Source organism: Oncorhynchus clarkii, chromosome 28, assembly GCF_045791955.1.
Source record: "Oncorhynchus clarkii lewisi isolate Uvic-CL-2024 chromosome 28, UVic_Ocla_1.0, whole genome shotgun sequence".
In the NCBI taxonomy this organism is placed as follows: Eukaryota; Metazoa; Chordata; class Actinopteri; order Salmoniformes; family Salmonidae; genus Oncorhynchus; species Oncorhynchus clarkii.
Genome location: NC_092174.1, coordinates 49,478,859 through 49,502,938, shown reverse-complemented (window position 1 = coordinate 49,502,938; position 24,080 = coordinate 49,478,859). Strand labels below are relative to the sequence as shown.

The following is a 24,080-nucleotide window of genomic DNA, read 5'->3' as shown; positions in this document are numbered from 1 at the left end:
CTCTCCCTGTCTGTAATACCGTCAAGGTAACCTGCCTAAATGACTCCTTACCCGTAGCACTCACATCTGTAGCCATGAAGTGCTTTGAAAGGCTGGTTAAGGCTTAAGGCTCACATCAACATTATCATCCCAGAAACCAGTAGCATACCACCCTGCATCCCACTGCTGGCTTGCTTCTGAAGCTAAGCAGGGTTGGTCCCTGGATCGGAGACCAGATACTGCTGGATGTGGTGTTGGAGGGCCAGTGCTGTTCATTGACTACAGCTCAGCGTTCAACACCATAGTGCTTACGAAGCTAAGGACCCTGGGACTAAACGCCTCCCTCTGCAATTGGATCCTGGACTTCCTGACGGGCCTCCCCCAGGTGGTGAGGGTTGGCAACAACATATCCACCACGCTGATGTTCAACACAGGTTCAGTCCCCTCCTGTACACCCTGTTCAACCACGACTGCATGGCCAAGCATAACTCCAACAGTTTGGTGCTAGGCCTGATCACAATGGTGCTAGGCCTGATCACCCACAATGATGAGAAAGCCCATAGGGAGGAGGCCAGAGACCTGGCAGTGTGGTGCCAGGACAACAACCTCAACTTCACCAAGACAACAGAGCTGATTGTGGACTATGGGAAACTGATCACACCCCCATTCACATCAACAGGGCTGTTGTGGAGCGGGTCGAGAGCTTCAAGTTGCTCGGTGTCCACATCACTGAAGATATATTCTGGTCCACACACACCAACACAGTTGTGAAGAGGGCACGACAATGGCTCTTCCCCCTCAGGAGGCTGAAAAGATTTGGCATTGGCTTTCAGATCCTCAAAAAGCTCTACAGCTGCACCATCGAGAGCATCCTGCCCGGTTGCATCACCACCTGGAATGGCAGCTGCTTGATATCCGACCGTAAGGCGCTACAGAGGGTAGTGGGTACGGCCCAGTACATCACTGGGGCCAAGCTTCCTGTCATCCAGGGCCTCTATACCAGGCGGTGTCAGAAGAAGGCCCTACAAATTGTCAAACACTACAGCTACATAGACTGTTCTCTCTGCTGCCGCATGGCAAGCGCTACCGATGCACCAAGTCTGGAACCAACAGGACCCTGAACAGCTTCTACCTTCAAGCCATAAGATTGTTAGTCTGGGTAGCTACTGGTTAACTATTTAACTATCTGCATTGACCCTTTTTGCAAACACTTTTTTTTTTTACTCATGCTGTTGTTTATTATCTATCCAGTCACTTTATCCCTACCTACATGTACATATCTACCTCGACTACCTCGTACCCCTGCACACTACCCCGTGTATATAGCCTCGTTACTCATTGACTTGGTACTGGTACCCTGTGTACATAGCCAAGTTATCTATCGTTACTTATTGTGTATTTACTATTACTTTTATTATTGTATGTTATTACTTTTCTATTATTTTTCTATTTTCTCTCTCTGCATTGTGGGGAAGCATTTCACTGTTAGTCTACACCAGTTTACGAAGCATGTGACGAATATAATTTGATTTGATTATTCCCATAGATTATAATGTAGTAGTGCTCTATGTAGGGGATAGGGAGCCATTTTGGAGGAAATAAATGTATAACGTAGATTTGACTTGGGTAAAGTCCCAAACTGCACCCTTTTGCCTATATAGTTCACTACTTTAGACCAGGGCCCATTAGGCAGTGCACTATATAGTGAATCAAGGGTGTCAATTGGGAGACCCACTTGATTCTCATTTGCAGTTTACCCACAATTCCCTTTTGTCTATTTACAAACGCATAAATATATATAATATTGCCCACAAGTAGGCATCATTTGCCCGTCCAAACAATTATACAAATAATAAACAATCATAACACACAATAAAATAACTTGTACACAAATAAAATGTAGATGATTTTTTTCTAAAACTATATATTCCTTTGGAGTGTGTTGATCTGGAGCAGTAATGGTGGTGTGGAGTAGAGCCCTGGGGGGAATGGAGCCTTAAGGGAGCAGAGCCCTGGGGGGAATGGAGCCTTAAGGGAGTAGAGGCCTGGGGGGAATGGAGCCTTAAGGGAGTAGAGCCCTGGGGGGAATGGAGCCTTAAGGGAGTAGAGCCCTGGGGGGAATGGAGCCTTAAGGGAGTAGAGCCCTGGGGGGAATGGAGCCTTAAGGGAGTAGAGCCCTGGGGGGAATGGAGCCTTAAGGGAGTAGAGGCCTGGGGGGAATGGAGCCTTAAGGGAGTAGAGCCCTGGGGGGAATGGAGCCTTAAGGAAGTAGAGTCCTGGGGGGAATGGAGCCTTAAGGGAGTAGAGCCGCTGTGGAATAGAGAGCTGGGACCGTAGAGCCTTAGGTGGAGTAGAACCCTCACCCTCAGGGGAGTACAGCCTTCAGAAGAGTAGAACCCTCAGAACAGTAGAGCCCTAGGTGGAGTAGAACCCTCAGGACAGTAGAGCCCTAGGTGGAGTAGAACCCTCAGGACAGTAGAGACCTAGGTGGAGTAGAACCCTCAGGACAGTAGAGCTCTAGGTAGAGTAGAACCCTAAGGATAGTAGAGACCTAGGTGGAATAGAGCCCTTGGGGAGTAGAGCCCTCGGGAGAGTAGAGCCCTCACCCTCAGAGGAGCTGAGCCCAGTAGAATAGAGCCTTCAGAATAGTATAGCCCTAGGCGAGTAGACTTCTCGGACAGTAGAACCCTGAGTGTCTTTAGTCAGGTGACATCTCTGTAGCGCGGAGCCAGGTCATGGGGACAGCGCTAGGTCAGGTCAGAGGCCCGCTTCACATCCTCTACACTCCTGGAGAGCTACTGGGTGTGCAGGCAGTTATAGCACACCTAATAGCTCTCCAGGAGGAAGGTTGGCCACCCCTTCTCTTCACTAACATTCAAACCAAATGGAAATGAGAAAAGAGAGACGATCCCAGGTTTATTGTCACCTAAGACTCTAGAACAAAGAGTGTTGACTTAGGACTCGGAGACCTACTCTGAGAGTGCTGAGTTAGGACTCAGGGGCCTGCTCTGAGAGTGCTGAGTTAGGACTCAGGGGCCTGCTCTGAGAGTGCTGAGTTAAGCCTCGGGGGCCTGCTCTGAGAGTGCTGAGTTAGGACTCGGGGGCCTGCTCTGAGAGTGCTGAGTTAGGACTCAGGGGCCTGCTCTGAGAGTGCTGAGTTAGGACTCGGGGGCCTGCTCTGAGAGTGCTGAGTTAGGACTCAGGGGCCTGCTCTGAGAGTGCTGAGTTAGGACTAAGGGGCCTGCTTGACAGTGCTGAGTTAGGACTCAGGGGCCTGCTCTGAGAGGGAGTTGAGCAGGTTCTTGTAGGCGGGGGAGTTCATGTATCGGGGGTAGGAGTCTCTTTGCATCAGCGTGTAGATCTGCACCTGAGCATCAACGAAGGTCTGGGACGACGGCTCCAACATGTTCTTGTTGATCACCTCCCGAACACGGGAGTCCAGACTCACCTGGGGAAACACAGCATGAAAAGACTAGATACATATAATATCACATGAAGAAGAAGGAGGAGAAGTCTTTACTCACCTCTTTGGGTGAGAGGATGGAGACGTAGTCCTCGTAGATGACCCGTGCCTTCTCCTCAATGGAGGTCTTGTTGGTTTCCTTGGTGAACTCCTCACAAGCCAGCCAGAACAACATGTTCTCCTCACTGAACTCTGTACACAGGAACAACCTAAACGCCACTCGGCCAGCAGCGCACGACATCAGTCGGTCAAACGACTGGGCCCAGGAACGGACCTCCTCCAGAGTGGGAGGGGGGCTGCAGAGAACACATGCCAATCAGAGAAGAACAGCAGGCACCAGGTAAGGCACTAACACACTGGACTTACAGGGGCTGACACCGTTTCACCAACACCAGGCACTAACACACTGGACTTACAGGGGCTGACACCGTTTCACCAACACCAGGTACTAACACACTGGACTTACAGGGGCTGACACCATTTCACCAACACCAGGTACTAACACACTGGACTTACAGGGGCTGACACCGTTTCACCAACACCAGGCACTAACACACTGGACTTACAGGGGCTGACACCGTTTCACCAACACCAGGCACTAACACACTGGGCTTACAGGGGCTGACACCGTTTCACCAACACCAGGTACTAACACACTGGACTTACAGGGGCTGACACCGTTTCACCAACACCAGGTACTAACACACTGGACTTACAGGGGCTGACACCGTTTCACCAACACCAGGCACTAACACACTGCTAGCCATTAAGCCCTTGATCAGTTATCCAATGTACTAATGCAGGACTGGAGGTGAGCAACTCAACAGAACTCATCTTTAACATTCTCTACACAGGAATACTGCTGTGACTAACCTGTCCTCACAGTCGGCCGTTCCCTCAGCCTTGAGGTCGTAGGATGCCCGCCGGTTCCTCTCCTCACGCTCCTCGTTCCTATAGGAGAGAACGATGGGCAACAGGACAGAGCTCAGACGACATCTAGGAGTGAATATATATGATGTACCAGTCAGGAGGTTACACATGTCTTCACTGACCCTATCAACCTCATAATGCATGATGCACATCCAATCAACTGTGTGATGATGTACTGTAGGGTGATGTACTGTAGGGTGATGTGTAGATGAAGGGTGCTGTGTGGATGAAGGGTGCTGTGTGGATGAAGGGTGCTGTGTAGATGAAGGGTGCTGTGTAGATGAAGGGTGCTGTGTAGATGAAGGGTGCTGTGTAGATAATCCTATGTACTGTAGGATGATGTACTGTAGTGTATTGTAGGGGGATGTACATTAGGGTGCTGTGTGATTTTTTTATTTTATTTCACCTTTATTTAACCAGGTAGGCAAGTTGAGAACAAGTTCTCATTTACAATTGCGACCTGGCCAAGATAAAGCAAAGCAGTTTGACACATACAACAACACAGAGTTACACATGGAGTAAAACAAACATACAGTCAATAATACAGTAGAAAAATAAGTCTATATACAATGTGAGCAAATGAGGTGAGATAAGGGAGGTAAAGGCAAAAAAAAAGGCCATGGTGGCGAAGTAAATACAATATAGCAAGAAAAACACTGGAATGGTAGATTTGCAGTGGAAGAATGTGCAAAGTAGAGAGAAATAATGGGGTGCAAAGGAGCAAAATAAATAAATACAGTAGGGGGAGAGGTAGTTGTTTGGGCTAAATTATAGATGGACTATGTACAGGTGCAGTAATCTGTGAGATGCTCTGACAGCTGGTGCTTAAAGCTAGTGAGGGAGATAAGTGTTTCCAGTTTCAGAGATTTTTGTAGTTCGTTCCAATCATTGGCAGCAGAGAACTGGAAGGAGAGGCGGCCAAAGGAAGAATTGGTTTTGGGGATGACCAGTGAGATATACCTGCTGGAGCGTGTGCTACGAGTGGGTGCTGCTATGGTGACCAGCGAGCTGAGATAAGGGGGGACTTTACCTAGCAGGGTCTTGTAGATGATCTGGAACCAGTGGGTTTGTCGACGAGTATGAGGCGAGAGCCAGCCAACGAGAGCGTGCAGGTCGCAGCGATGGGTAGTATATGGGGCTTTGGTGACAAAACGGATGGCACTGTGATAGACTGCATCCAATGTATTGAGTAGGGTATTGGAGGCTAATTTGTAAATGACATCGTCGAAGTCGAAAATCGGTAGGTGCATTTAGTTTTACTTGTATTTTAGAGCAATTGGAGGCCACGGAAGGAGAGTTGTATGGCATTGACATTCGTCTGGAGTGTTGTTAATACAGTGTCCAAAGAAGGGCCAAAAGTATACAGCATGGTGTCGTCTGCGTAGAGGTGGATCAGAGACTCACCAGCAGCAAGAGCGACACCATTGATGTATACAGAGAAGAGAGTCGGTCCAAGAATTGAACCCTGAGGCACCCCCATAGAGACAGCCAGAGGCCCGGACAACAGGCCCTCCGATTTGACACACTGACCTCTATCTCTACTCTCTCTAACTAGTTGGTGAACCAGGCGAGGCAATCATTTGAGAAACCAAGGCTATCGAGTCTGCCGATGAGGATGTGGTGATTGACAGTCGAATGCCTTGGCCAGATCAATGAATACGGCTGCACAGTATTGTCTCTTATCGATGGCGGTTAAGATATCGTTTAGGACCTTGAGGTGTGGCTGAGGTGCACCCATGACCAGCTCTGAAACCAGATTGCATAGGGGAGAAGGTATGGTGGGATTCGAAATGGTCGGTAATCTGTTTGTTGACGACTTGGCTTTCGAAGACCTTAGAAAGGCAGGGTAGGATAGATATAGGTCTGTAGCAGTTTGGGTCAAGAGTGTCCCCCCCTTTGAAGGGGGGGATGACCGCAGCTGTTTTCCAATCTTTGGGAATCTCAGACGACACAAAAGAGAGGTTGAACAGGCTGGTAATAGGGGTTGCAACCATTTCTGCAGATAATTTTAGATTTGTAGGGGTCCATATTTTGCAGCTCTTTCATCAGCTGACTGGATTTGGGAGAAGGAGAAATGGGGAAGGTTTGGGCAAGTTGCTGTGGGGGGTGCAGTCCTGTTAACCGGGGTAGGGGTAGCCAGGTGGAAAGCATGGCCAGCCGTAGAAAAAGGCTTATTGAAATTCTCAATTATAGTGGATTTATCAGTGGTGACAGTGTTTCCTATCCTCAGTGCAGTGGGCAGCTGGGAGGAGGTGTTCTTATTCTCCATGTACTTTACAGTGTCCCAGAACTTTTTTGAATTTGTGTTGCAGGAAAAATCTTTAAAAAGTTAGCCTTGGCTTTTCTAACTGCCTGTGTATATTGGATTCTAGCGTCCCTGAAAAGTTGCATATCACGGGGGCTGTTCGATGCTAATGCAGAACGCCATAGGATGTTTTTGTGCTGGTCAAGGGCAGTCAGGTCTGGAGAGAACCAAGGGCTATATCTGTTCCTGGTTCTACATTTCTTGAATGGAGCATGCTTTTGCTTATTGATGATGAACTATAGGGTGATATGTAGATGAACGGTGCTGTACTATAGGGTGATATGTAGATGAATGGTGCTGTACTATAGGGTGATATGTAGATGAATGGTGCTGTGTAGAGTGCTGTACTATAGGGTGATGTGTAGATGAATGGTACTGTACTATAGGGTGATGTGTAGATGAACGGTGCTGTGTAGAGTGCTGTACTATAGGGTGATGTGTAGATGAACAGTGCTGTACTATAGGGTGATGTGTAGGTGAACGGTGCTGTGTAGAGTGCTGTACTATAGGGTGATGTGTAGATGAATGGTGCTGTGTAGAGTGCTGTACTATAGGGTGATGTGTAGATGAACAGTGCTGTACTATAGGGTGATGTGTAGGTGAACGGTGCTGTGTAGTGCTGTACTATAGGGTGATGTGTAGATGAATGGTGCTGTGTAGAGTGCTGTACTATAGGGTGATGTGTAGATGAACAGTGATGTACTATAGGGTGATGTGTAGAGTGCTGTACTATAGGGTGATGTGTAGATGAACGGTGCTGTACTATAGGGTGATGTGTAGATGAGTGGTGATGTGTAGATGAATGGTGCTGTGTAGAGTGCTGTACTATAGGGTGGTGTGTAGATGAACGGTGCTGTGTAGAGTGGTGATGTGTAGATGAATGGTGCTGTGTAGAGTGCTGTACTATAGGGTGGTGTGTAGATGAACAGTGCTGTACTATAGGGTGATGTGTAGATGAACGGTGCTGTGTAGAGTGCTGTACTATAGGGTGGTGTGTAGATGAACAGTGCTGTACTATAGGGTGATGTGTAGATGAACGGTGCTGTGTAGAGTGCTGTACTATAGGGTGATGTGTAGATGAATGGTGCTGTGTAGAGTGCTTTACTATAGGGTGATGTGTAGATGAACAGTGATGTACTGTAGGGTGATGTGTAGAGTGCTGTACTATAGGGTGATGTGTAGATGAACAGTGATGTACTGTAGGGTGATGTGTAGAGTGCTGTACTATAGGGTGATGTGTAGATGAACAGTGATGTACTGTAGGGTGCTGTGTAGAGTGCTGTACTATAGGGTGATGTGTAGATGAACAGTGATGTACTGTAGGGTGCTGTGCAGAGTGCTGTACTATAGTGTGATGTCTAGATGAACAGTGCTGTACTATAGGGTGATGTGTAGATGAACAGTGATGTGTAGAGTGCTGTACTATAGGGTGGTGTGTAGATGAACAGTGCTGTACTATAGGGTGATATGTAGATGAACAGTGCTGTACTATAGGGTGATGTGTAGATGAACAGTGATGTGTAGAGTGCTGTACTGTAGGGTGCTGTACTATAGGGTGATATGTAGATGAACGGTGCTGTACTATAGGGTGATGTGTAGATGAACAGTGATGTACTGAGTGCTGTACTATAGGGTGATGTGTAGAGTGCTGTACTATAGGGTGATGTGTAGATGAACAGTGCTGTACTATAGGGTGATGTGTAGAGTGCTGATATACTGTAGTGTATTGTAAGGGATGTACTGGAGTGTATTGTAGGGGGATATACTGTAGTGTATTGTAGGGGATGTACTGTAGTGTATTGTAGGGGATGTACTGTAGTGTATTGTAGGGGGATGTACTGTAGTGTATTGTAGGGGGATGTACTGTAGTGTATTGTAGGGGATGTACTGTAGTGTATTGTAGGGGGATGTACTGTAGTGTATTGTAGGGGGATGTACTGTAGTATATTGTAGGGGGATGTACTGTAGTGTATTGTAGGGAGACGTACTGTAGTGTATTGTAGGGAGACGTACTGTAGTGTATTGTAGGGGGATGTACTGTAGTGTATTGTAGGGGGATGTACTGTAGTGTATTGTAGGGGGATATACTGTAGTGTATTGTAGGGGGAATGTACTGTAGGATGATGTTCTGTAGTGTATTGTAGGGGATGTACTGTAGGATGACGTATTGTAGGGTGATCTACTGTAGGGTGATGTACTGTAGGATGACGTACTGTAGGGTATCTACTGTAGGATGACGTATTGTAGGGTGATGTACTGTAGGATGACGTATTGTAGGGTGATCTACTGTAGAATGACGTATTGTAGGGTGATCTACTGTAGGGTGATGTACTGTAGGATGACGTATTGTAGGGTGATCTACTGTAGGGTGACGTACTGTAGGATGATGTACTGTGTGATATACTGTAGTACATTAGGGTGCTGTATGATTCATAATTGTTTACATTTATTTAACTAGGCAAGTCAGTGAAGAACAAATTCTTATTTTCAATGATGGCCTAGGAACGGTAGGTTAACTGCCTTTTTCAGGGGCAGAAAGACAGATTTCTACCTTGTCAGCTCGGGGATTCGATCTTGCAACCTTTCGGTTACTAGTCCAACGCTCTAACCACTAGGCTAGCTGCCACCCTATAGTACATCACCCTACAGTACATCCCCCTGCAATACACTACAGTAAATCACCTTACAGTACATCCCCCTACAGTACATCACCTTACATCTACACAGCACCCTACAGTACAGCACCCTACAGTACAGCACCATACACCTACACAGCACACTACGTCACACAGCACCCTTCATAGCACACTTCATCACACAGCACCCTTCCTCTACACAGCACCCTACAGTACAGCACCCTACATCACACAGCACCCTACAGTACATAAGGGTAGGGTTATGTACTGTAGGGTGCTGTGTGATGTAGGGTGCTGTACTGTAGGGTGATGTACTATAGGGTGCTGTACTGTAGGGGGATGTACTGTAGGGGGATGTACTATAGGGTGATGTACTGCAGGGTGATGTACTGTAGGGTGCTGTACTGTAGGGTGCTGTACTGTAGGGGGATGTACTGTAGGGGGATGTACTGTAGGGTGATGTAATGTAGGGGGATGTCCTGTAGGGTGCTGTACTGTAGGGTGCTGTACTGTAGGGGGATGTACTGTAGGGTGATGTACTGTAGGGTGATGTACTGTAGTGTATTGTATGGGGATGTACTGTAGGGGGATGTACTGTAGTGTATTGTAGGATGATGTACTGTAGTGTATTGTATGGGGATGTACTGTAGGGGGATGTACTGTAGTGTATTGTAGGATGATGTACTGTAGTGCGCTGTACTGTAGGGTGATGTACTATAGGGTGATGTACTGTAGGGTGCTGTGTAGATGTAGGATGATGTACTGTAGGATGATGTACTGTAGGGTGCTGTGTAGCTGTAGGATGATGTACTGTAGGGTGCTGTGTAGATGTAGGGTGGTGTACTGTAGGATGATGTACTGTAGGGTTATGTACTGTAGGGTGCTGTGTAGATGTAGGGTGACGTACTGTAGGGTGCTGTGTAGATGTAGGGTGATGTACTGAAGGCTGGTGTGTGATGTAGGGTGCTGTGTGATGTAGAGTGATATCCTGGAGGGCGTTGTGTGATGTAGGGTGCTGTGTGATGTAGGGTGTTATGTGATGAATGGTGCTGTGTGATGTAGGGTGCTGTGTGATGAAGGGTGCTCTGTGATGAAGGGTGCTGTGTGATGTAGGGTGCTGTGTGATGAAGGGTGCTGTGTGATGTAGAGTGATATCCTGGAGGGTGTTGTGTGATGTAGGGTGCTGTGTGATGTAGGGTGCTGTGTGGTGAATGGTGCTGTGTGATGAAGGGTGCTGTGTGATGAAGGGTGCTGTGTGATGAAGGGTGCTGTGTGATGGATGGTGCTGTGTGATGAATGGTGCTGTGTGATGTAGGGTGCTGTGTGATGAATGGTGCTGTGTGATGAAGGGTGTTGTGTGATGAAGGGTGCTGTGTGATGTAGGGTGCTGTGTGATGTAGGGTGCTGTGTGATGTAGGGTGCTGTGTGATGAAGGGTGCTATGTGATGAATGGTGCTGTGTGGTGAAGGGTGCTGTGTGGTGAAGGGTGCTGTGTGGTGAAGGGTGCTGTGTGATGAATGGTGCTGTGTGGTGAAGGGTGCTGTGTGATGAATGGTGCTGTGTGATGAATGGTGCTGTGTGATGAATGGTGCTGTGTGATGAATGGTGCTGTGTGATGAAGGGTGCTGTGTGATGAATGGTGATGTGTGATGAAGGGTGCTGTGTGATGAATGGTACTGTACTGAAGGGTGCTGTGTGATGAATGGTGCTGTGTGATGTAGGGTGCTGTGTGATGAAGGGTGCTGTGTGATGAATGGTACTTTACTGAAGGGTGCTATGTGATGAATGGTGCTGTGTGATGTAGGGTGCTGTGTTATGTAGGGTGCTGTGTGGAACAATGCTGGGTGTGTGACACACTACTAGAAGTGCATGACAGAGTTTGCGTCCCAATGGCACCCTATTCCCCATAGGATTTTAATCAAAAGTAGTGCACTATAAAGCAAACCAGGTGCTGTCTGGGATGAATCCATACTGTTCGTACCAGGAACAGCTACAGCAGCAGCACCAGCAGAAGCAACAGGCGTTGTTCCCTCTCTGGTTCATCTGGCTCTGATTCCCCTGGTTCTGGCTCTGGTTAGGGTCCTGCTGGGTCGGTGTCGTGCCACCCGCCATCGACTCCTGCTGCACCGACATCTGACGCTTTCGCATCTCCATACGCTCTGATCCCATGGGCTGGAGGGACACAGAGATACAGAGAGTTAGAGCCCATGGGCTGGAGGGACACAGAGATACAGAGGGTTAGAGCCCATGGGCTGGAGGGACACAGAGATACAGAGGGTTAGAGCCCATGGGCTGGAGGGACATAGAGACACAGAGAGTTAGATCCCATTGGCTGGAAGGACATAGAGACAGAGGGTTAGATCCCATTGGCTGGCGGGACACACATGGTTAGATCCCGTTGGCTGGAGGACAAAGAGACAGAGAGGGTTAGATCCCATTGGCTAGAGGGACACACAGAGGAGTGGGACAGACAGACAGGGCTGATTCTATGGGGCTGAGGACAGACAGACAGACAGACAAGGCTGATCCCATGGGGCTGAGGACAGACAGACAGACAAGGCTGATCCCATGGGGCTGAGGACAGACAGACAGACAGACAAGGCTGATCCCATGGGGCTGAGGACAGACAGACAGACAAGGCTGATCCCATGGGGCTGAGGACAGACAGACAGACAAGGCTGATCCCATGGGGCTGAGGACAGACAGACAGACAGACAAGGCTGATCCCATGGGGCTGAGGACAGACAGACAGACAGACAAGGCTGATCCCATCGGGCTGAGGACAGACAGACAGACAAGGCTGATCCCATGGGGCTGAGGACAGACAGACAGACAAGGCTGATCCCATGGGGCTGAGGACAGACAGACAGACAGACAGACAGACAGACAGACAGACAGACAGACAGACAGACAGACAGACAGACAGACAGACAGACAAGGCTGATCCCATGGGACTGAGGACAGACAGACAGACAAGGCTGATCCCATGGGGCTGAGGACAGACAGACAGACAAGGCTGGTCCCATGGGGCTGAGGACAGACAGACAGACAAGGCTGATCCCATGGGGCTGAGGATAGACAGGCAGACAGACAGACAAGGCTGATCCCATGGGGCTGAGGACAGACAGACAGAGGAGGATAATATGCTGCATAATATTGTAATAACAGTCATGTGATGACATGCAAATGAACTAAGACTAGGTTTCTATTATACAGTATTAGTCTTTGAAACAGCATCAGTAATACTACAACCAATCTGGCCTTGCAATATGTGTAACACAAAGCTAGAGCTCCATCAGTGCTCTACTGTATGGTCCTGATAATGTCGCTACAACATCTACGGACAGTTCCTTCATGGTATAGTTTCTGCTATGACACGCTCTGTTGGGACCCTACAGTGGACTCCAACAGTATTGGGACAGTGAGACGTGTTGTTTTGGCCTCCAGCACTTTGAATTTGAAATGATACAATGATTATGAGGATAAAGGGCAGGCTGTCAACTATAATATTGAGGATATTTTCATCCATATTGGGTGAACCGTTTCGAAATTACACAACGTTTTGTACATATTGGCTCCATTTTAGGGGAACAAAAGTATTGGGACAAATTCACTTATGTGTATTAAAGTAGTAAAAAGTTAAGTATTTGGTCCCATATTCATAGCAAATGGTGACTACATCAAGCTTGTGACTCTACACATTTGTTAGATGTATTTGCTGTTTGTTTTGGTTGTGTTTGAGTTATTTTGTGCCCAATAGAAATGAATGGGAAATACACTGAACTAAAATATAAACACAACATGTAAAGTATTGGTCCACAGCTCGCAGAAATGTTCCATACGCACAAAGATTATTTATCTCAAATGTTATGCACAAAAATGTTAACATCCCTTTCAGTGTACAAAAATACAGTGACAAAATCCCGAGGCCCATTGTGAAATCCATAGATGGTTTTATTTAACATTTATTTAACCTTGGCAAGTCTGTAAATACGAAATTGTTCTTAACTATGACGGCCTACCCCAGCCAAACCCTCCCCTAACCCGGACGACGCCCTATGGGACTCCCGATCACGGTCGGTTGTGATACAGCCTGGGATCAAACCAGGGTCTGTAGTGACACCTACAGCACTGAGATGCAGGGCCTTAGACTGCTGCGCCACTCGGGAGTTAAATTACAACCTAATAAATGAATTTATATCAATTGACTGATTTCCTAATTTGAACTGTAAAATCAATTAAATTGTTGCATGTTGCATTATATTTTAGCTCAGTATAATTAATTGTAATTATTTTGTAATTTGTATTGTAAATAAGAGTATAATGTTTCTAAACACTTCTACGTACATTAATGTGAATGCTACCATGGTTACAGGTAATCCTGAATGAATCGTGAATAATGATGAGTGAGGAAGTTACAGATGCACAAATATCATACTCCCAAGACATGCTAACCTCTCACCATTACAATAACAGGAGAGGTTAGCATTTTATATCATACCCCCAAGACATGCTAACCTCTCACCATTACTATAACAGGGGAGGTTAGCATTTTATATCATACCTCCAAGACATGCTAACCTCTCACCATTACAATAACAGGAGAGGTTAGCATTTTATATCATACCCCCAAGACATGCTAACCTCTCACCATTACTATAACAGGGGAGGTTAGCATTTTATATCATACCTCCAAGACATGCTAACCTCTCCCCATTACTATAACAGGGGAGGTTAGCATTTTATATCATACCCCCAAGACATGCTAACCTCTCACCATTACAAGAACAGGGGAGGTTAGCAGTTTATATCACACCCCCAAGACATGCTAACCTCTCACCATTACTATAACAGGAGAGGTTAGCATTTTATATCATACCCCCAAGACATGCTAACCTCTCACCATTACTATAACAGGGGAGGTTAGCATTTTATATCATACCCCCAAGACATGCTAACCTCTCACCATTACAATAACAGGGGAGATTGGCATTTTATATAATTCCCCCAAGACATGCTAACCTCTCACCATTACAATAACAGGGGAGGTTAGCATTTTATATCATACCCCCAAGACATGCTAACCTCTCACCATTACAATAACAGGGGAGGTTAGCATTTTATATCACACCCCCAAGACATGCTAACCTCTCACCATTACTATAACAGGGGAGGTTAGCATTTTTTGGGGGGTATGATATTTGTGTGTCTAACTTTCTCACTATCTGTTATCATGGTAGTATTCACATTAATGTAGAAGTGTATAGAAACATATTCTATTCTTATTTACAATAAAAGTGAATCCAAAATGACACAATACATTATTTACCATTAATTTCTATTGGTCACAAAATAATCTAAACAACCTAAACAAACAGCAAATGCATCCAACAAATGTGTAGAGTCACAAGCTTGATGTCATCATTGTGTGCTGGGAATAATGGACCAAATACTCAACTTGAGTCATTGTATCATTTCAAAGCGCTGGAGTACAGAGCCAAAACAACTAAACATGTGTCCCTGTCTCAACCCTTTTGGAGCTCACTGTATATAGACGTGTGTTTCTTTCTAAATCATGTATTGGCCAAAGGTGGTCTCCAATCACGTTTTAGTGATGTGGTCTCCAATCACGTTTTAGTGATGTGGCCTCCAATCACGTTTTAGTGAGGTGGCCTCCAATCACGTTTTAGTGATGTGGCCTCCAATCACGTTTTAGTGATGTGGCCTCCAAACACGTTTTAGTGATGTGGCCTCCAATCACGTTTTAGTGATGTGGCCTCCAATCACGTTTTAGTGAGGTGGCCTCCAATCACGTTTTAGTGAGGTGGCCTCCAATCACGTTTTAGTGATGTGGCCTCCAATCACGTTTTAGTGATGTGGCCTCCAATCACGTTTTAGTGAGGTGGCCTCCAATCACGTTTTAGTGATGTGGCCTCCAATCACGTTTTAGTGATGTGGCCTCCAATCACGTTTTAGTGTTTGGAGGTTTTCACTTTGTCATTATGGGGTATTTTGTATAGATGGGTGAGGGAAAACAAATGTTTAACCCTTTCATGCGTTAGTTCCAAATATCTGTAACGGTCGCGTGACCGCACGTGATGTTAGAACGTTCCTTCCATTCCAGAATGTGATTGTTACTCAACAGTACATTTTATTCATGCTGCCCTCAAACCAAGGCACGCAGCCTGTTTTTATTTATAGGTTGTTTTCAACTTGTCAATTTCAAATTATTTTCGAGCAAGTTTTTTATTTTCTAAGAACAGCTTGAATTGAGGTGGGTTCCGCCTAATTCATTCACTGTCACGACTTTCGCCGAAGTCGGTCCCTCTCCTTGTTCGGGCGGTGTTCGGAGGTTGACGTCACCGACCTTCTAGCCATCACTGATCCATTTTTTGTCTTGTCTTCCTTCACACCTGGTTCCAATCCCAATTCTGATTCCGGATCGCGGTGGAAACATGGGAGGCCGCCCATGTCCACCTTCAGCGCGCCGTACTGCGCCAGAAAGTTGGCGCAGACTGTCACCGCAGTGATGCACCGGGGGACCGGGTCTGGCTCTCGACCCGAAATGTGCCCATCCGCCTGCCCTGTCAGAAGCTGGGTCCGCATTTTGTGGGGCCATTTAAAGTCCTGAGGAGAGTGAACGAGGTATGTTACAGGTTACAGCTTCCCCCCAATTACCATATTAACCCCTCGTTCCATGTGTCTCTCCTCAGGCCGGTGGTGACTGGTCCACTCCAGGAGTCTGAGGTGCGGGAGGTTCCTCCGCCCCCTCTGGACATCGAGGGGGCCCCAGCGTACTCTGTTCGCTCCGTACTGGATACGAGATGTCGGGCGAGGGGCCTTCAGTACCTCGTGGACTGGGAGGTGTATGGTCCGGAGGAGAGATGCTGGGTTCCGGTGGAGGACGTGTTGGATCCTTCTATGCTGCGAGATTTCCACCGTCTCCATCCGGATCGCCCTGCGCTTCGCCCTCCTGGTCATCCCCGAGGTCGGGGGGTACTGTCACGACTTCCGCCAAAGTCGGTGCCTCTCCTTGTTCAAGTGGTGTCCGGAGGTCGACGTCACCGACCTTCTACCCATCACTGATCCATTTTTCATTTTCTATTGGTTTTTCTTGTCTTCCTTCACACCTGGTTCCAATCCCATCAATTACATGTTGTGTATTTAACCCTCTGTTTTCCCCTCATGTCAAATCAAATCAAATCAAAGTTTATTTGTCACGTGCGCCGAATACAACAGTGAAATGTTTTCTTATAGGCTCTAACCAATAGTGTGGAAAAAAGGGTCCTTGTCGGAGATTGTTTTATTATATGTGTTGAGGTATGTGTTGGTGTGCGACGGGTTTTGTACCCACTTTTGATATTTTGTATATTTTGGAGGTCTGTCAGCACTGATTAAACGACTCCGTTTATAACAAGTTTGTTCTCCTGCGCCTGACTTCCCTGCCACCAACACACAGCTTTTACATTCACATAAAAATACTCATTTTTACTTTTGCGGACCAATTCATTTTTTAGACATTTCTGACCCAAACAAAATTCCCCAAACACTTCCCAATTGTTTGTGCAATTCAAGTCTGCAGACATTTGCTCAGCTCCTGTCCTGCACACACTTGTTCACATTTTCCGTCTGTTGCCTGCATCTCAGTCATAGTTGTTTTCATAACAAATAATAAGTTTGGAAATGTGTGCGTTTCTATCAAAGTAAGTGTCTTATTACGTTATAATAGTTTCTGCATGTCGTTTCTACTGTAGCATAATATATTTGTGTATATTCCTTATAACCATGGACACGAAAGGTAATGTTACTAATTTCATAACCTTTGTGGTGTATTCAATGCTTAGGTAGCTAGCTACAATGTTAATTGCTTCAGAGAAGTATTAGCATGTGTTGTATTTTGACGCTACCCTGGCCTTATGACTCCCAAGTGGCGCAGCTGTCTAAGACACAGTGTCTCAGTGCTAGAGGTGTCACTACAGACACCCAGCTTCAAATCCAGACTGTGTTTCTATCAAAGTAAGTGCCTTATTACGTTATAATAGTTTCTGTGTGTTATGTTATACCGTTTCTACTGTAGCTCACAAGTGTGTATGGAGCATAATATATTTGTGTATATTACTTATAACCGCGGACAAGCGAGGTAACGTTACTAATTTCATAAGGTCAGCTAGGATCACTACTTTATTTTAAGAATGTGAAATGTCAGAATAATAGTAGAGAGAATTATTTATTTAAGCTTTTATTTCTTTCATCATAGTCCCAGTGGATCAGAAGTTTACATACACTCAATTAGTATTTGAAAGCATTGCCTTTAAATTGTTTTACTTAGGTCAAACGTTTTGGGTAGCCTTCCACAAGTTTCCCACAATAAGTTGGGTGAATTTTGGCCCATTCCTCCTGACAGAGCTGGTGTAACTGAGTCAGGTTTGTAGGCCTCCTTGCTCGCACACACTTTTTCAGTTCTGCCCACAAATATTCTATAGGGTTGAGGTCAGGGCTTTGTGATGGCCACTCCAATACCTTGACTTTGTCACGACTTCCGCCGAAGTTGGCTCTCCTGCCTGTTCGGGTGGGGCTCGGCGGTCGTCGTCACCGTCCTACTAGCCACCATCGATCCCTTTTTCGTTTGTCTGTTGGTTTTGTCTTATTAGTTTCACCTGTGTGTATTTTAGTTTAATTGACGTCCCTATATGTAGTAGGTTGTCCCGCCCTTGTTTTGTGCGGGATTGTTTTGGGTTCATGTATTTTCGTTAGTACGTGGTGTGTTATTTTGCTCCGATATATTTAATCCTGTGTTGGATTATTTCACCCTGTGTTTTTGGGTTGACCGTGTTTGGTTTTCGGAGAATAAACTATCGACTCACTATACCTGCTCTCTGCGCCTGATTCCACCCACCTTGTTTATACGTGACAGAATCCCGCACCAACAATGGAATCAGCAGGAGCAGCCGCGTCTCCTCTCCCATCGATGGAGGAGAGAGTCCTCCACCACACCAGCGTGCTTCATCGGATTGGTTCTGCAATGGACCAAATGATGGAGAGGATGGATCGATGGGAGAGGAGTGGTCTTCCCACATCATCACTAGCACCCCCTACTCCAGCACCTCCTGTTCCTGCGACCACATCTGGCTCCGGGGCTCTACGGTTGACACTCCCACGGGAGTATGACGGAACGGCGGCTGGGTGCCAGGGTTTCCTCCTTCAACTGGAACTATACCTGGCTACCGTACGTCCTGCTCCCTCTGGAGAGGAGAGCGTGAGCGCCCTCGTCTCCTGCTTGACTGGGCGAGCCCTCGAGTGGGCCAACGCAGTATGGAATGGTCCGGACTCGGCGAGGGATAATTACCCAGAGTTCACCCGCCGATTCCGAGCTGTTTTTTGACCATCCACCAGAGGGTCGGGCGGCGGGTGAACGGCTGTTCCACCTGCGGCAGGAGACGAGGAGCGCACAGGACTTTGCTCTGGAGTTCAGGACCTTGGCCGCAGGAGCAGGATGGAACGACAGGGCCTTGGTCGATCATTTCAGATGCAGTCTCAGGGAGGACGTCCGCAGGGAGCTGGCATGTCGGGACACCACCTGCACACTGGATGAGCTCATTGACTTGGCTATTCGTCTCGACAATCTGCTGGCTGCCCGCGAGCGTTCGGATCAGGCCCTGTCGTTTCCACTTCCCAGCCCTCCTGCCCCTATCCCTATGGAATTAGGGGGGGCAGCTTCGAGGGAGACCGGAGGAGGAGTGTCCTCCTGCACCAGTTGTGGTCGACGAGGGCACACGTCAGACCGGTGCTGGAGGAACTCGTCTGGGAGTCGGGAGGGCAGGCGGAGCACTGTTCGATCACCCCAGGTGAGTAAGCACCAGACTCACCCAGAGCCTCCTGTCGGTCATGTGTATGTTTTGACTTCTTTCCCTGGGTTTTTTCCCTCTCTACAGCATAAGGCGCTAGTCGATTCAGGCGCAGCTGGGAATTTCATGGATCGTGGGCTTGCGTTAAGGCTAGGGATTACCCTGGTGTCGGTAGACCAACCTTTCCCCGTGCACTCCTTAGATAGCCGACCATTAGGGTCAGGAGTGATTAGGGAGGCTACGGTGCCACTGGACATGGTAACGCAGGGGGATCATAAGGAGCAGATTAGTCTGTTCCTTATAGACTCACCTGCGTTTCCAGTGGTGTTGGGGGTTCCCTGGTTAGCTCAACACAACCCGGTGATTTCCTGGCGACAGGGGGCTCTTAAGGGGTGGTCAGAGGAGTGTTCAGGCAGGTGTAGAGGAGTTGCCGTTGGTGCGACTACGGTGGAGAGTCCAGACCAAGTTTCCACCGTGCGCATTCCCTCTGAATATGCCGATTTGGCTATCGCCTTCAGTAAAAGGAAGGCGACCCAATTACCACCTCATCGTCGAGAGGACTGTGTGATAAACCTTCTGGAGAACGCTGCACTTCCTAGGAGTCACGTGTATCCATTGTCCCAGGAGGAGACGGTAGCGATGGAAACATACGTTGCTGAATCGCTGAGACAGGGGTACATTCGGCCCTCCGCATCACCCGTCTCCTCAAGCTTCTTTTTTGTGAAGAAGAAGGATGGAGGTCTGCGTCCGTGCATTGATTATAGAGGTCTAAATTCCATCACAGTGGGGTTTAGTTACCCACTACCTCTCATCGCTACGGCGGTGGAATCATTTCACGGGGCGCGCTTCTTCACAAAACTGGACCTGAGGAGCGCGTATAATCTGGTGCGTATCCGGGGAGGAGATGAGTGGAAAACTGCATTTAGTACTACATCTGGTCATTATGAGTACCGCGTCATGCCATATGGGTTGAAGAATGCTCCAGCCGTCTTCCAATCCTTCGTAGACGAAATTCTCAGAGACCTGCTCGGGCAGGGAGTGGTAGTGTACATCGATAACATCTTGATCTATTCTGCCACACGCGCGGCGCATGTGTCTCTGGTGCGTAAGGTACTTGGGCGACTGCTGGAGCATGACCTGTATTGCAAGGCGGAGAAATGTGAGTTTTTCAAACAGTCCGTTTCCTTCCTGGGATATCGTATTTCCACCTCTGGGGTGGTGATGGAGGATGACCGCGTTACAGCCGTGCGTAATTGGCCGACTCCGACCACGGTGAAAGAGGTGCAGCGGTTTTTAGGGTTTGCCAATTACTACCGGAGGTTTATCCGGGGTTTTGGTCAGGTGGCTGCTCCCATCACCTCGCTGCTGAAGGGAGGACCGGTGCGCTTGCGCTGGTCAGCAGAGGCGGGCAGAGCATTCACTCGTTTGAAGGAGCTGTTCACCAATGCGCCCGTGTTGGCGCATCCGGACCCCTCTTTAGCGTTCATAGTGGAGGTGGATGCGTCCGAGGCTGGGGTCGGAGCCGTGCTGTCCCAACGCTCGGGCGTGCCACCCAAGCTTCGCCCTTGTGCTTTCTTTTCGAGCAAGCTCAGCTCAGCGGAGCGAAACTATGATGTGGGGGACCGGGAGTTGTTAGCTGTAGTCAAGGCTCTGAAGGTGTGGAGACATTGGCTTGAGGGGGCTAAACACCCCTTTCTCATCTGGACTGACCATCGTAATCTCGAGTATATCCGGGCAGCGAGGAGACTAAATCCACGTCAGGCTAGATGGGCCATGTTTTTTACCAGGTTCCGGTTTACCCTCTCATACCGGCCAGGCTCCCAAAACACCAAGGCCGACGCGCTGTCCCGCCTCTATGATACCGAGGAGCGGCCCGTTGAGCCAACTCCCATCATTTCACCGTCATGTCTCGTGGCACCGGTGGTATGGGAGGTGGACGCGGAGATAGAGGAGGCCTCACGGTCAGAGCCGGCCCCCCCCCAACTGTCCAGTGGGAACTCAGTACGTACCGAGGGGGGTCCGGGACAAGCTGATTCGGTGGGCTCATACTCTCCCCTCCTCGGGTCATCCTGGCATCGAGAGGACAGTGCGGAGTTTGAGAGTGAGATACTGGTGGCCCACGCTAGCTAAAGACGTGAGATTTTATGTCTCCTCCTGTTCAGTGTGTGCTCAGAGCAAGGCTCCTCGGCACCTACCTAGAGGGAAATTACAACCCCTCCCCGTTCCACAACGGCCGTGGACACACTTATCGGTGGACTTTCTTACCGACCTTCCCCCGTCCCAGGGAAGTACTACGATCCTGGTCGTTGTGGATCGGTTTTCTAAGTCCTGTCGTCTCATCCCGTTGCCCGGTCTCCCTACGGCCCTGCAGACTGCTGAGGCCTTGTTTACCCATGTCTTCCGGCACTATGGGGTGCCTGAGGACATCGTTTCTGATCGGGGTCCCCAATTCACGTCCAGAGTATGGAGGGCGTTTATGGAGAGACTGGGGGTCTCGGTCAGCTTAACCTCAGGTTTTCACCCCGAGAGTAATGGGCAGGTGGAGCGCGTAAACCAAGAGGTGGGCAGGTTTCTGCGGTCCTATTGCCGGGACCGGCCTGGTGAGTGGGCAAGGTATGTTCCCTGGGCGGAACTAGCTCAGAACTCCCTACGCCACTCCTCAACTAACTTGTCTCCTTTTGAGTGTGTGTTAGGTTACCAGCCGGTCCTGGCCCCATGGCATCAGAGCCAGACCGAGGCTCCTGCGGTGGAAGAATGGGTACAGCGCTCCAAGGACACATGGAAAGCCGTTCAGGACTCACTACGGGTAGCGGGTGAACGGCAGAAGAGGAGCGCTGACCGGCACCGCAGTGAGGCCCCCGTGTTTGCACCGGGGGACAGGGTCTGGCTCTCGACCCAGAACCTGTCCCTCCGCCTGCCCTGTCGGAAGCTGGGGCCGCAGTGTGTGGGGCCGTTCAAAGTCCTGAGGAGAATAAACGAGGTGTGTTACAGGTTACAACTTCCAAGGTATTACCGTATTAACCCCTCGTTTCATGTGTCTCTCCTCAGGCCGGTGGTGGCTGGTCCCCTGCAAGAAGGTGAGGTGCCTGAGGTCCCTCCGCCCCCCCTGGACATCGAGGGGTCCCCGGCGTACACAGTTCGGGGCATTCTGGATTCGAGACGCCGGGTGGGGGGCCTACAGTACCTCGTGGACTGGGAGGGGTACGGTCCGGAGGAGAGATGCTGGGTTCCGGTGAGGGACATTTTGGACCCTTCTCTCCTGAGAGATTTCCACCGCCTCCACCCGGATCGCCCAGCACCTAGTCCTCCGGGTCGTCCTCGAGGACGGTGGCGGCGCTGCGGGGGCCGCGCGTCAGGGGGGGGGTACTGTCACGACTTCCGCCGAAGTTGGCTCTCCTGCCTGTTCGGGTGGGGCTCGGCGGTCGTCGTCACCGTCCTACTAGCCACCATCGATCCCTTTTTCGTTTGTCTGTTGGTTTTGTCTTATTAGTTTCACCTGTGTGTATTTTAGTTTAATTGACGTCCCTATATGTAGTAGGTTGTCCCGCCCTTGTTTTGTGCGGGATTGTTCTGGGTTCATGTATTTTCGTTAGTACGTGGTGTGTTATTTTGCTCCGATATATTTAATCCTGTGTTGGATTATTTCACCCTGTGTTTTTGGGTTGACCGTATTTGGTTTTCGGAGAATAAACTATCGACTCACTATACCTGCTCTCTGCGCCTGATTCCACCCACCTTGTTTATACGTGACAGACTTGGTTGTCCTTAAGCCATTTTGCAACAACTATGGAAGTATGCTTGGGGTCATTGTCCATTTGAAAGACTCATTTGCGACTAAGCTTTAAATTCCTGACTGATGCCTTGAGATGTTGCTTCAATACATCCACATAATGGATAATCCACATAATCCACATTTTTTTATGGCGGTTTTGGAGCAGTGGCTTCATCCTTGCTGAGCGGCCTTTCAGGTTATGTCGATATAGGACTTGTTTTACTGTGGATATAGATACTTTTGTAACTGTTTACTCCAGCATCTTCACAGGGTCCTTTGCTGTGTTTATGAGATTGATTTGCACTTTTTGCACCGAAGTACGTTCATCTTTAGGAGACAGAACGTGTCTCCTTCCTGAGCGGAAGGATGGCTGTGTGGTCCCATAGTGTTTATACTTGCATACTATTGTTTGTACAGATGACCGTGGTACCTTCAGGCAATTGGAAATTTCTCCCAAGGATGAACCAGACTTGTAAACTAGTTTTATTGACTCCAACCTGAGTGTATGTAAACTAGTGTTAATGACTCCAACCTAAGTGGATGTAAACTAGTTTTAATGACTCCAACCTGAGTGTATGTAAACTAGTTTTAATGACTCCAACCTAAGTGTATGTAAACTAGTTTTAATGACTCCAACCTAAGTGTATGTAAACTTATTTTAATGACTCCAACCTAAGTGGATGTAAACTAGTTTTAATGACTCCAACCTAAGTGGATGTAAACTAGTTTTAATGACTCCAACCTGAGTGTATGTAAACTAGTTTTAATGACTTCAACCTAAGTGGATGTAAACTAGTGTTAATGACTCCAACATGAGTGTATGTAAACTTCCGACTTCAACTGTATACGTTGAAAATTCCACATAGAAACTTTACACTTCTTTTTCATCCTATCTTCAATATACTGTATTGTATACTGTACTGGTTGTTGAAATTGTTGAATTTTATATTTGATTAGATCTTGTTTCAATGTCATGCCATCAACCTAAATAAAGAGCTATATTGAAATAAAGTAAGAAGCCACAGTATTTTCTGAACAGAGACTCCTAATAGTATATGAGGGGTAATGCACTTCACTGAAAACAAGTCTGCCATCCAGATGCCTATCTCTACAGACCCTGCTTGGCTTTGTAAACAAGTGTGTACGTTTC

General features: G+C 47.9%; 1 protein-coding gene across 1 annotated transcript in view; it reads right to left on the bottom strand.

Moving 5' to 3' along the window:
- Positions 1-3,166: 3,166 nt before the first annotated feature.
- LOC139387099 (regulator of G protein signaling 20) overlaps positions 3,167-24,080 on the bottom strand; it is a 39,384-nt gene continuing 18,470 nt past the window's right edge. Inside the window, exons 2-5 of the mRNA XM_071133101.1 lie at positions 11,295-11,485; positions 4,316-4,426; positions 3,504-3,738; positions 3,167-3,427 (exon numbers count right to left, since the gene is read on the bottom strand). Coding sequence (XP_070989202.1) covers positions 3,239-3,427; positions 3,504-3,738; positions 4,316-4,426; positions 11,295-11,482 — 723 coding nt within the window. The 5' untranslated portion in view covers positions 11,483-11,485 and the 3' untranslated portion in view covers positions 3,167-3,238. The remainder of the gene's footprint in view (positions 3,428-3,503; positions 3,739-4,315; positions 4,427-11,294; positions 11,486-24,080) is intronic.